The sequence below is a fragment of the Lampetra fluviatilis genome, chromosome 46, assembly GCF_964198595.1.
Source record: "Lampetra fluviatilis chromosome 46, kcLamFluv1.1, whole genome shotgun sequence".
Taxonomy (NCBI): Eukaryota; Metazoa; Chordata; class Hyperoartia; order Petromyzontiformes; family Petromyzontidae; genus Lampetra; species Lampetra fluviatilis.
This window is the reverse complement of record NC_136320.1, coordinates 6576763-6590745: the sequence shown is the minus strand read 5'-3', so window position 1 is coordinate 6590745 and position 13983 is coordinate 6576763. Positions and strand designations below refer to the sequence as shown.

General features: G+C 48.0%; 1 protein-coding gene across 5 annotated transcripts in view; it reads left to right on the top strand.

Moving 5' to 3' along the window:
- The window catches only part of LOC144947725 (low-density lipoprotein receptor-like), a 44408-nt gene that overhangs the window by 18974 nt on the left and 11451 nt on the right, over positions 1–13983 (top strand). For all 5 annotated transcript variants that reach the window (XM_078877048.1, XM_078877047.1, XM_078877046.1 and 2 more), the window contains exons 3-12: positions 2309–2431; positions 5493–5615; positions 9308–9519; positions 9855–10032; positions 10155–10295; positions 10633–10755; positions 11574–11693; positions 12110–12229; positions 12567–12686; positions 13450–13575. In XM_078877048.1, the coding sequence (XP_078733174.1) occupies positions 2309–2431; positions 5493–5615; positions 9308–9519; positions 9855–10032; positions 10155–10295; positions 10633–10755; positions 11574–11693; positions 12110–12229; positions 12567–12686; positions 13450–13575 (1386 nt within the window). The remainder of the gene's footprint in view (positions 1–2308; positions 2432–5492; positions 5616–9307; positions 9520–9854; positions 10033–10154; positions 10296–10632; positions 10756–11573; positions 11694–12109; positions 12230–12566; positions 12687–13449; positions 13576–13983) is intronic.

Here is a 13983-nt window from a genome sequence, read left to right as displayed (position 1 = left end):
CACCACTCCTCCTCGGTCGTGGTTCCCATGGTTACGTCGTCCTCCATTGGGCGCCAGTTCGTGCCACCTGCGGTGTGGAAAATTGAGATTAACGCGATGGTTCCGTCCTTTTTTATATTGCAATTACAACCAAGAGAACCCCAACAATGAACACGTTTTTTCTTTTGCCCACTCCTTTTTAAGGCAATTGATGCCTGCCATGATTTTTTTTTGTTTTTGCAGTGCCTGGTATAATCACTTTAAAGCTTAAAAAAAATCCCAGCTTTTGGGGTGATGGTTACATTTTATTTTGTCAGCTCTGATTCCACAAGCACAGGTTTTTTTAAGGTTTCATCAGTTTAACATTACAATGGAACTCGTTCAATTTGCTCCCAGTTTTAACTGCCGCGACAAACTGGCAAGATATTTATTTTGCTTTCCACGATTTTTTTTTTAGTAATGGACCTGAAGTGGCTGAAAATCCGATTACTTGTTACTCCCCTCCCACAGATTGGACGAGACCACATTTTAAAGTGTGAAATACGGCCTTGAGATTGGTAAGATTAGACTACAGCATACGGAGGAAGGCCATGGTGGTGTAACTGGCTTTATACATGTGTAGTAGAATGACACCACTGTTAGCTCGGTGTGGGGGCTGTAGGCTGGTGTCACGGGTCGTATCAAGCCGTGACACTTTGCGTGAACCCAACAGGACACGTGACTAGATAAAGGGGGGGCGTGGTCCCTAGGGGGGTCACGTGGTTGGGGGGGCTCTGGCCTTCCCGAAGGATCGGAAAGGGAGGCGTGGCCTGGGACAGAGCCAGCCACGCTGGAGTGGTTATAAGCGGTGTGTGGACGGAGAAGCCGGGCTGTTCTGTTGGGTCAACTCTGGAAATGAAGCCACCGTTCACGATCCTCTGTCTCTGCGGTGTGGACCAGGCAGCGTGTTGAACTGTCCTGGTCCAGTAATGTAGTATCCCTGTGTTAGCTAAGTTGGCAATGGTGGCTACCACCCTATGGCGTTATCCTGTTAATGTTAAGGTGTTGGCTAATAAATAGTGTTGCCTCCAAGGTTCCACTGTGCCTGAATTTAACCCACTACACATGCACTGTACCGAAACCTTTTACACTTCACCGATTTTGGCTGAACTTATAGCACGGAGTCAAAATTGCGCAACTTCAAACAGGGGTGGCCTAAATCCTCTGGCTAGCCTAAGTGACCCTAAATGAGAAATCCACATGCCGTGAGATGCAGCACATTTTGTCTAAATAGCCAACTTCGACTACATTACCACCACTCAGTAGTTTAATTTCTTGTCATGTGGAAATGGTATTTAATTGCTTGGTTGCTCTTCCCTGTTTTAATGGTTAATTGTAGAGCCATGTGACCCTGCCACTGCTTTTGTTGGGATTTGTTTTGCTTGAGTTGAAAGCCACTGAGGGGAAGGGGGGGTTGGCATTGCAGGGATTAGGAGTTGGTATTCTGGATTTCTGACGAACGGTTTTGCAGTGCTCAACAGTGCCGTGTTTCTTGGAAATCTACAACCCATTTCACTTTCCTAATGAAACGTATGCGTTGGTCGCATCTTAACTCGCTAGGGATTATAAGAGTCGGATTTGTCAACATCCACAATAAAATGTTAGATGCGCACAAATGCTGCACCTGAGGTGGGTGGCTAATTGATGTGGTCGTCTGACACATGTTATTTGCCCCGATGGTCTTTTTTAGCAAAAGGTTTGACGTGGAAACTAAGTTTGTAGTGGGCATGTGGCGAACTGTCACGTAGTGGTTTACATGCGCTGCTAGTATCCTGGTGACCAGGGTTTGTTTCCCTCGGCAAGTATTATAACTCGGTCGATTTGTGGGTTAAATTTGCTTTTGTGATGCGTAAACACGAGTGCTGAGGACAACAGCTGAGCATTGTGCAGGCCACCTTACTGCCTTGTGCCGACCTTCACAGCTACTTGCTACATGGGTATCACTGTTAACCACCTTACCTGGTATACAGGAGGACATGTGGTGCATCCCAACCCTAACACCTGTGTATTTGGAGTTAACTTTTTCTCCCTGGTGGTTGTGGCTTCTCCTGGGTCCTCTGGTTTGTCCCACTTTTTAGAATCTGTTTTACACTTTGACTGCTGTACAAGTTTCCATTGTAAACCAGGTCGTTGAGCTATAATTTGTGGAGAAGATCTCTTCTAAAAAATCTATGGTACCTCTGTGCCTTAACTGGTAAAGGTAAATCTCTTCGTTTTAATACCCTTAACCCTAAACAACACTGGCTAAGTGGTAAACCTGTTGTGTGGGTGTGCGTGTTCTGCTCTGCAGCGAAGCACACCTGCTCCGAGCGCGACTTTGTCTGCGGCAACGGCGACTGCATCCCTCTGCGATGGCTGTGCGATGGAGACGTGGACTGCGTGGATCGTTCGGACGAATCGCAGGAGCATTGCAGTAAGTGGGCGTCAATCAACCGGAGCTATGCGCGCTCGCAATCGGCGAAAGCACTTGTGCTGCTGCAACCCGAAATTGTTATCGGTGGGCTTGGTGCATAGTGTTCATGTAATGGGTAGTGAGATTTATCGAGGTGTGGGATGGTGAAGGGCAAGCAGCAACCCAAATAACCAAAACACGTGCTTGAACTTGTGACGCCTTTGTTTTCTTCCACTGCTGATGTAAAGGCCCCCGCATTCGCGTAGAAGATCTTGATCCTCTCCTGGATGTACGAGTATTTTGGTTTTCACAAATTATTTCTAGGTGAACAGGTGTTTTTGTAAATTGGCCGAGAGGGGGGAAGTATTCTTAGGTTTTTTCGGTGAAGTCACGTAGCTGTATCACTTGATAAAGCTATCGTGCTGTGACTGTTCCACCTGAAGACGGAAGCTTGTTGCCTCAAACGTCGTGGTTTTTATTTTATTTTACTTTTATTAATTTTAATTTTTTACTGAAAAAACCTAAGAATATGAATCCTTGCAGTCACGAAAGCCTCAAATCTCGGAAGTTTTTGTTTTGCAGAGGATGGCAATGTCATCTGGATAAGTGCTTCGTAATGTTTTACTTTCCGACCCCCATGTTTGTGGTTGCACAAGGCACGGAGTTGTTGAGGACCCCATACAGGCAAGTAGCTTTTAATAAATCTGCCTGACCAATGTAACTTTGGCAAGTGTGGCTCTTCTGCTACCTGGCTAGTCGTGCACAGACTGGCCCAGGAGTGGCTAGTACATTGAATTGACACATGGGGCTGACAAGTCATACTTCAGAGTGCTCGACATGGAGTGCTAAATTCTTCCCCGTACAAGATATTTACTGTAATGATCAAATTCCGTGGAAAACAACTCCTTTTTAGAGGGTTGGTTTCTACGAAGCTTGCTTTTTTGCCCACCCTGCCCCCACTTGTTTTCCACTCACTGGAATTATCTCGGCTAGTGTACCACCCTGTAAGAGCATCATGCCAGTAAAAACTTCTTGGTGCTACTGCAGAATCATAATATTCATTTTATACTGAAGGGAATCCAATGAGCTATGAAAATCTTTCACATGTCCAGTAGGGGTGGGTCAAAGCTGCATCCACAATACAAAAACGGTGCAAAGTATATTACAGGTAAGAAAATCGCATGTACAAATGAAATTAAACTCTTTATTTGACCAGGTAAAGCCCACCAAGCTACATAGCTTGACTAAGTAGCTTGTGGAACATTATACCAGCAATCGGTTTTTACATCCCATTAGACCTCTCCACATGCAGAAGATGCCAAAACATTTCAATTGTACATATCTGGTGATCTGCCCAAGTGGAGGAACCAAATGTTCACGTAGCAGTTTTTGGGCAGTTATGAGTGACCATGGTTTAATTAGCAAGTGGGCAAAAATTGCTTTTTAAACCTAGGGGTTCTGCGCTCTTGACGTTGGCCGTTTGGCCTCCACGAAGGGTTTGTCACCTTGGTGAGACGTTCCCCAAATATTCCAAACTGGCCTTTTGCCCGTACAAGGACGGGTGTATTGCAGTAAATCTGAAACTTGCAAGCAAAAAGCAGACTGACGTGACGTGCATTGCATTAATGCGTGTGTGCACTTTGTAAGGCTGCGGTGACACAGACCTCTTTCATTTTAAGGTTATAATCCCTTGTTCATCATGACGTCCTTTTTGCTTGTCTCAATAGCGTGATGGAGATCGCATGATGCGAGGGTTGTAAGTTGACGCTGGGGAGGGGGGAGGAGGTGCCTTGGCCCCCCCATGTGGAGTGACGTCAGCCGCTAATTATTAGGAAGGGGGGTGTCCCTTTGGAGGACGTTACCTTGTAATAATTATTGATGGGGAGCCTGTTCCATTTGAGTGACGTCACTTGCTCATGTTTATTAGTGAAGGGGCTACTCCATATTGAGTGACGCCACCTGCTCATGAATATTAATTGGGGGGGCTGATCTATGGAGTGACGTCACGAGCGTTAAGGACCGACATTCCTGAGTGATTATAGTAGGTATCATTCTGGATGTTGCTCGTGCAAATCTTCCATTAGCTGCACTGGGTTTTAAGATTCTTGCAACCTACAAGTGGTAGAATTCTGGTGTTCTATTTACATTTGGTGCCTTTTAGATGCACATAAAGTCGTTGCTTCTGGACTTTGTCCCACCACTTAAAATATACACGGTCCATTAGGGTATCCGCAATTTAACGAATGAACTTGATGCAAGGTTACGAACTGTAGTGTGGCTGTGTAAAATGGTTGTCAAGCTGTAATGCTTGGAGATATTCAAGAGGCATTTTTGAGATGCTCAAGGATTTTGGCAAACACTTGGGACTCCCAATCTGTCTCCATTGCAGAGTTTGTTTTTTATTAACCTAGTGCTAACTCGATAGACCAGGATTGCCACTTTGGCAGGAGTGACCTAGGACAATGGTCTGCCGGTAAGGGGTGATTGCTCTTGATCCCAATTTGGTAATTAGTCGTGGTGATGCTGACACATGGCCTACTCTTTGTGGGTGAAGTGATAGGTAACGTTAACGGACTTAGATGGCGTGCAAGTGTTATCGCAACTGAAATATTAATTGGAGGCCAGTGGAGTTGAACTGGGAACTTCTGCAAGTGGTGCATGTACCATCACTAGGCATTGGCAGCCTTGTGGCAATGTAGAGGAATGTTGTTTACACCACTACCCACGTGTGCTTTGGATCTTAAACTGATTTCTAATGCTCCAATGGATACCGTGTACAACCATGATCTTTCCACTGCTGGATGGTCTCCCTGTTCTATTTCCACATTGTGCAACCCCCCCAGACAGCACCATGATGTCTAAACCTGTCCTGGGTCTGCCCAAGATTGAAGCGTCCTTAAGTGTGATCCTGGTGCATTCTGTAAAAGATTTCATTACACACTTGTCCACTTAAGGAGATAAAGGCCATGATTTTCTGACACTTCTTCGTGGTGTGCCATGCTTGCCCCTCAATAGATCCCTCCCCCCTCTGCCTACCTCGTCTGTGAAGCTAAATAACAGGCGGGTGTGCGTGCACGTGTAGGCCACCGGACATGCCTCGCCACTGACTTCAGCTGCGGGGGCAGCGTGGCCCAGTGCATACCCCAGGCGTGGCGATGTGACCATGAAACCGACTGCAAGAACGGTGCCGACGAACTGGACTGCGGTGAGTGGGACTGTGGGGAGAGGGGGGGGGGGCCTTTCGTTGGTTTAACGGCACCGCAACGGTGCCGTGCAACTTGTGCGGCGTCCATGCAAGTGCTGCTACATCTCCCCCAAGACCCTGTACAGGAACCCCGTGGGTGTTAGGCCATAGGTGGATAAATAATGGGTAGGTCTGGTGGGGGAGTGGTGGTTCGCTCGCTGCGATAACAATGATTCTCACTTGCAGCCACCAACAATTTGACTTGTCTGAACTGGCTCTGAGCCTCTCCTAGGTCGACTTGGCCTAAAATGATTACCTTGTGCGGTGCGTAATCACCACTAGGGAGACTTGGCAGCCACCCACCTTGGTGATGTTACTGGCCTTCATGGTGTTCACTCGTACCACTTGCCCCAGCAGTCTAAAAGCTGTATGGGGGAGCTTTTGTATAGGTCTATGCTATGCAGATATATTGGGCAATTGATAAACTTTACATTTGTATAACTTTTAAACATTATTTAGCCGTTTGTAAAAGTCGGCATATTTGGCATAGAGGCAGGTCCTAAGCAGAGTAAACGAGGGGGTTTGGACTGGCTGGTGGGGAGTTTGGAGCATGGATGACTAGGGGAATGAGTTTCGGCGTATGGACAACTGGAGGAGCAACGTTCTAATACAGAAGGGGTGACTGGTGGTTTTTGACAGCCTTGGGTACTTTTAGCACTTTTGCATCAAGAGGAGGGGAAGTTGTAGATGGGGGGGGGGGGGGGGGGGTCAGGGTATTGGCATTTGGGGCATTATTTTGATTCCCTTGACTCATCGAAATTTAATTGACTATCCCATATTTGGCACCAACACGTGCAGCGAGGAAGTGTTTGGCAGGGTGTTCGTCATGGGCAGTCGAGTTGAATATTCACGCTGCAGCATGTAATGATTCGCCAATCTCGTGACTCGTTTGTCATCCTTAACTCGTTCGTCCCTTGGACTAAACGCAATTCCCATATGATATGCATATATTCGTCACTTGGCGCGAGCCTAAAGATTAATTTTAGTCTCCAAACTTCTTGCCTACAGAAGACTGGAGAGATTTTTACCCCACCCTTCGGCTGGCACACATTGATTTTGAAGCCGAAGGATGTTGATCTCTATATTAAATTTTGCACCGAAACTTGTTGGCCAAGCTAACCCGTTAATACAATCCCCTTGCAGTTGGGGGCGCTGTAGGATTGCATTGAAGTTGTTATAACCAAAGACGCAACCCAAAATCGCTCTCCTACATGCTTTGCCGGACTGTTCTTTTAGCTCAGGGGTTCAAGCACCCTTGACCCCAGACACTTGCACTGTTTGGAGGGCTGCACTAGCCCACTGGCGTAGCTCCCTTGCTCGGTCACCACATGGTTTTAGCGAGGCCCTTCTCAGAATATCGCAGGGTCAACACTAAAGACGACGTGCATGCCATTTCAAAAAAAAGCCTCTGGAGTAGGTCGCCTTCAGGGGGACCCCCGCAGTTACGTTTTATCTTTGTAGGGTGGATTGGAAATGTAGACATTTGCGTGGGGGGGGGAATGGAATGAAAGCTAGAAATGCACCAAGAAAGAGGTGTACATATTTTTTTTACTTGGATAAAAGAACACGCGTGCATTGTCAAACTATGCAGATTATACATTTATTCTGCAGTGTAAAGTGGGTTCCATGGCACTTGAACTGCTGGTGGTGGTTGATGGATTGTGGTGTCAGCTGAAGGTTAATGTCCTTGGAGTACATCCACCAGAGGGGGAGCGCCTTTTCGTGCGGTAGATGTGGTGTTACAGAACTCCTGTTTGGTTGCCTTTTTAATGTGGCTGGCAGTGTCGCCTTCCCCCACGCTTGTGGCAAACCCAGCTGGGCGCGGTGCCTCGCCACACCGTGCAAGGGGGTTACTTGACCACTGCTTCATGCTGACCGCTGTGGGGTGAAGATGAGAGCATGGCATCAAATGAAGTGAAACCACCGTAGGTCTGTCCAGAGCCGGTGTCGCCACGTTGTGTAAACGTAGGCAATGTCAGCCACGGTGCCATGACTAATGACATACCCGTTTTTAAGTCCGTCAGTCGCGATGTTTCTAACGTCACGGCCTATAGGTGTCTACCTTTTAACTAGTTGTGCAATACTCCTTGGGTACCTGTACTTGTCTGCAATGTTGTAGCTACTGTGCTCGCACGCCACTCATCTCCACTTGTAAATTACCTTGGCTACTGGTTACACTGCATCCATGTAAAAAAATTAACTCAAACGGCCTTGGTGTGGGTTGTGCATTTGAATGCAGACATTCTGTGTTCTATTGAGGTAAATCAAGTGTTTGGCAAATATGCTTATTCGGTTACGATTCAAGTAATTTTGTAGCCACGTAATGATTTTGCACATCGGCTTAAGGGCTATTCTCATGCTAATGAGACAAGTATGGAATGTCGCGATAAGAAAACCCCCATTTTTATAACGTGTCCAAATCGGTGCAGTGGTGATGCGTTTGGTTACATGCAGCATTGCACTGAACAGATACCAGCGTGATTCCCGGCCGTGAATAAAATTACGTGTGCACTTCAGCTGATTTTGTGACCCTGCCTTTTGCCAATCTGAACTGACCAGCATGATGAAGGATGGTCAAACCCCCCCCCCCACCCCATGACTTGTACAGTGGTGGAGGCATTCCTCCATGGTTGAATGACAAAGCGAAAATAAAATGTTATGCAAGATGCCTCTAAGCTAATAGAATAAACAAGGCTCCACATGCAAACGACAAGCTTGCATCCATGTGATTCATGCAATCGCTGGGTGGGAGGCAATAGAGTTCATGTTTGATTTAAACTGCAAATGCTCTTGTTACCCAGCCGCTGTTTTGCCGCTTGAACAAAAACTTCAATTGCAGAGCAAACACCAGGGTCTTTAAGAAATATTGCATAACTAGCAAACGAGGTGTTCGACGATCATAAACCAAATGCACATGAATAAAAAGCGTGAAATATAATGATGGCAGGAGGTGACCCCCCCCCCCCACTCCAGGAAAGTTCTGTAGCATCCTCACAGCGGCCACCCGTCTGCGTGTCCGCCTCTTTTAAACAAAACTCGTGCGTCCATTTTAGCAAAATGGCCGTTAATTCGCAGCCAGCTACGAGCTGCAGAGATAATGGTCCTTTTTCAAAAGTCCATAAACCAGATGGTTGGCATCTAGCTCCTGAACGTGTCTTGCTGGACGCAATAACGGAGTTTAGTCTGGAGGGGGTGGAATGATTTTGTGGCGAATAATGAACTTGTCTGAAAAAATCGCTTGACAACACCTCTTTGGGAAGCTGTAGTGATTACAATAATGGCATGATTCCATCAATTGTACAAACAAGGATCACGCGCAACCCCTGCCGGTTTTTAATATGCCTCGTGCTCCACCTTCCAGGTAGTCTTAGAATGCGGCGGGCAGGTTGGTCGTGATGAACACTAACTTCTCTACAATCATGGGCGCCAGTGAGTTCCTTCGCTTGGAATGGATGAAGCCCATCGTTGAGACGATGGTGAAGTGCGGTTCTGCAATTAGAACCAATTAAACCGGATTTATCCCAATCTCCAATCGGGTTTCATATAAAAAGACACTTAAACCCGATTGTAAAAACCTGACTGCGCCACCCTTGTCATTTCCTGCGGCCTCACTCGTTCCCCCCCCCCCCCCCCACCTGACCATGCACGCGCAGGCAACGTGACGTGCTTGCCGGACGAGTTCACCTGTGCCAACCACAAGTGCCTGGCAGGCCGCTTGCGCTGTGACCGCGATGACGACTGCGGCGACGGCTCTGACGAGATGGGCTGCCCCCAGCTCACGTGCGGCCCTCACGAGTTTGCGTGTGCAGACCTCCAGCAGTGCATGCCCCGCCGCTGGGTTTGTGACAAAGATCCCGACTGCCAGGTGCGGACTGCCCAGCACAATGTTTTGGAGTGTTTTTTGGCCTGCTATTAATTTCCGCACTAAGCCACTTCGTCAAGCTATCATTTTCTGGCCAGGTCTCTTCTGATAGCTGTGTGAGGAAGGTGAAGTATTTGTACGGTTTAACTTCTGCACCTGGATTTTGTTCTGTCGCTGGTAACAGTAAGTGATCTTTTATTGGTGCTAGATTTTGCACTACCCAATAGCTGGCGACGGCAACATCGGTCCCGCACGTGGAGATGTCTCCGGTCGCTGTCTGACCGTTTGTCACGTGCCACTAGCGCCAACCGTGACCAATGCTGCTGCTGTGCGGACAGGATGGCTCTGACGAGTGGGCACAGCTGTGTGACAAGATGTCGGGCAACCCAGAGTCGATGGCGATGCCGGACTGCGAGGTGAACGGCTACCGCTGCGGCAGCGGGGAGTGCGTGCACGGCAGCTGGAAGTGTGACGGCGCAGAAGACTGCAAGGACGGCAGCGATGAACACAGCTGCCGTGAGTCTGTGCACATGCCACGGAGCCCAACTCTTGCGCACGGCTCTCGGTCAGTGAATCCTCCTAATCTCTGGGTAATGAAGACTATCGGTGACCTTTCCCCGACCCTCCCGTGTCTCCAGAATACCAGGCGTCGATGGGGACGTGCCGCCCGGGCGAGTTTCCCTGCGTCAACAGCTCCGTGTGCGTCCCTGCGTTCAACTTGTGCGACGAGCAACTGGACTGCCCTGACGGGAGTGACGAGGCTCGGTGCCCGCCCAACGGTGAGGCTCGCGCCACCGGATGGGTTTTGCGCAAATCCACTCTGCTACAAGATTTGAGTCCAGTTTGTTGATTTGCACCATTGTTAAAATGTCAATCTCTTTTCGGGCGGGTCAACTCTGCCTTTTTCCGAGGTTGGATGCTCGGTACAGTAGCTAGCACTGTGCAGACAAAACACTAACCCAGCATGGTGCTGTCCATACGTTCCTCTTGTGCACAGTGCCGGTCTGACCTACGTGCTTGCTATAAAAGGCACGCCCCCAACAACAGTTCACAGTGTGGTATACATTGTGTTTCTTACTTTTTTGGTTCCTTCAAACGATTCTCTCCTTTTTTTAGCGACGGACTCTTGTGAACTGGGCCAGTTCCAGTGCGGCACGAAGGACTGCATCGACGCAAGCAACGTGTGCGACGGCGTCGCTCACTGCAGGGATGGCTCTGACGAGCACGGCGAGAAGTGCGGTCAGTTCACTTACCCGTGTGGTGGTGGGGAGCCCCCCACCAATGGTTTTTTGCACGGTTTGCTACGTAAGGTGAAGTTCAATATACTGTCTGGCAAAGGTTCAGCCCTGGAATTGTGGAGCTGCTGGTAAAAGGGCCACCTAAAGATCCTGTATGATATTTCGCCACCTGTCATCCACATCTTGCAGGAGGGGGCCAGGACCCACAATGGGGAAACTCCCCCCCCCCCCCCCCCCCCCCCACCTGTACGCAGCCTACCGCTCTACCAACTGCTGGGCACCAATTTTTATATTGGTGGATGGAAGAAGTTCTTAAGAAGTTTGCCTAATTTTACTGTCTCCACCAGGAGATTGAACTACTGAACTGGTCAACTCTGGCTGAGAGTCCATTGTGCTAATCATCACACCACGTACTGTATAGGGTTTTTTTAATAAGCAGGAGTACTCATTAGGGCTAGCTCCCAGAACTTGAGTGATTTTTCTGCAGTCTCTCATATTACTTCCCCATGCAACTTTAACACCATTCCCATCACGTTTTATTGCTTGCATGCACGTTGTAACCAACATACGCTTCAAAGGGCCTGCAAAACGATCAGTCGCACCTGCTGGATTTGCAAGGAGGAATGCGTTTTATATGAAGGGACCCCCCCACGAACGTTTTTACTTTCGCCCAGACTTTTGAATTAAATGATTCTGACCTAAAATAAAACTGCGTTGCTTTGACTGACCCTATTTGAAAGATCAACTTGTCCACTATCTCTGGCCTTCTTGACTCTGTTAATCTGCTTCCCACCCCTTCCCTTCCGTGTGTGGCTCCAGGTGTTAACGAGTGTTTGGTGAAAAATGGTGGTTGTACCTCAATTTGTCGGGACCTCCTGATCGGCTACGAATGCGCATGTCAGCCGGGCTTCAAGCTCCTGTCCTCTGGGAATTGCGTCGGTGTGTGGTTTTTTTTTCCTTAACAAGCACATCCACGTCGCTGTTAGAACTTTCACTCGCAAATTTGACTGGGCACTTTGTGGCCTTTTGCAATGGTAGTTTTAAAGTGTGTGTGTGTGTGTGTAAATATATATATATCTATGCAATGTTTTACTTGCTATTTTGCATGATTTGCCAATGGGAAATGTGTGTTCAGGAGGGGGGGGAAATGGAAGGGAAGAGGTAACAGGGAGTGTCTTGGCAAAAGTGATTGTTGGAGAAATGTACACTAATTGAGCATATTGCTACAAGATCAAGGAAAGTGAAAACCAATTACAATGTGCAGTGGGACACCTAATGGGCTATCTGCCCATGGATTTTGCTCGTTTTTGTGTGGATCTCCTGAACACCATTTCTACCCCACCCCATGACCGCAGCCGAAGACTGTGAACCGGACCAGTTTGTGTGCGGCAGCAAGGAGTGCATCGACCCCGCCAAGGTGTGCGATGGCACCAGCCACTGCAGGGATGGCTCTGATGAACCCAGCAGCCAGTGTGGTGAGTGCTGCTCCCTTGTTCCTCACCGCCCATGTACTGCGGCGCAGCACTGGAATGGCTAAAAGGTTTGCTCAAACAAAGTGTAAGGGGGTGGAGAGGAAATGTGGCCAAATGTGGCTTGTGGGGATGGGTCGTGGGTGCTATTATCCTGCTGCTTTCATCGGAAATGGCTTGCCACTGTCAGCTGTGGCCAGGAATTGTGTTGTGCTTGGCTGGTTCGTAGTTCAAAGTGAACATTTTCACCACTGCGCCTGCCCCCCCCCCCCCCCTCCCGTCCTATAGACTGCAGTAAATGATTTTGTGCCCAATCAGTCTTGTCCGTTTTTCCCCTACCCAGGGGTGAACGAATGCCTGCGCGACAATGCAGGATGCTCTTCGATCTGCCAGGATCTCAAGATTGGCTACGAATGCCAGTGTCTGCCGGGATTTCAGCTCGTAGATGGGAAAGTCTGCGTAGGTCTGTATTGTGTGGTCTCTACTGAAATGCTTAAGTGCAACCCTTTTCTCCAAAATGATTGAAATCTTATCTATCCAAGCTGCTAATTTTTTTTTTCCATGTGGTATTTATCAGTCCTGGATGTTTTTGGACTTGTACAATCCTGGTATCTGAGGTTTGCATGGCTTTCCACCGCTTGGCTGTTTCAGTTGAGCCTCGCCTTCAGGCGGCCTTGCACGAATCCATTGTGGCTACCGCAGTGAACACTCGTGTAGCCCCACCCATATGCAATTGGCGTTTTAGCAGATGTATTTTGGTGGATAAGATTTCTAAATATATTTTTAATATTCGAGTCTGTGGTTATGGTGTTTATTTTCTAGGTTTACATAATGTCCTTAACATTTGGATTCTATGATGGTGCTGGGAAGGTATAATCAAACTTAACTTTCATACGCCAAATGAGGCCCTTGATCTTCTGAGGTCAAGGCTGCATACTTGGGATGATTGGTCTTTTGTCAGTGCAGCTCCAAGACTATGGAACACTTTGCCATTCAGAATTCTAATGCTATTCAAATTTGCCATGAATTCGCCACCTTTTTTAAAATGACCTTTTTTTTTCCCCCATAGTTTTGGTCTCTTCCACTGGTTGTCTTTCCTGCTTTAGATGAATGGCGCATTGGGATCCTTTGATAAAATGCACCTTTAAAGATTCCTTATTATAATTGGCATGCATCCTGTGTTTGTGTGCCTGCACCCACCCCCTCTGTGGTTGCTGGCGCTCAAGACGTGGATGAGTGCCAGCGCTTGGGTGTGTGCAGCCAGGCATGCGTGAACCTCAAGGGAGGCTTCAAGTGCGAGTGCCTCAACGGCTACTTCCTGGACCCCAAGACTGGCGTCTGCAAGGCTCTCGGTGAGGGAAATTGCTCTGACTTATAGCTGTGTAGGCATGTGGTTTTTTTAGAAGCCGTTGACTATCTGGACTAGGCCTCCCCTAGGTCGACTCGGCCTGAAATGTGTACCTGGTGCAATTATATAAACATTGCCACGATGGAAACAAGTGGTTGGCTGCAGTGCTTGCTACCTACCGTGTACCATACTGGCCTTCATAGGTGCTTGCTAACAGCACTTGCCCCAAAAGTCTAAGGCTATAAGGAGGATATTTTTCTTTTGGATGTGGTGGAATGACTGGTAAGGGGGGGTGTGTAACATGTTGGTCATGTTGTCCCACCGTCTTCATCTGCATAACAGATTTCCCTTCTCAAAATTCACTCGAAGATTACTTTTGGGCCATCTCCAATCTCGGCAAATCACGATGACG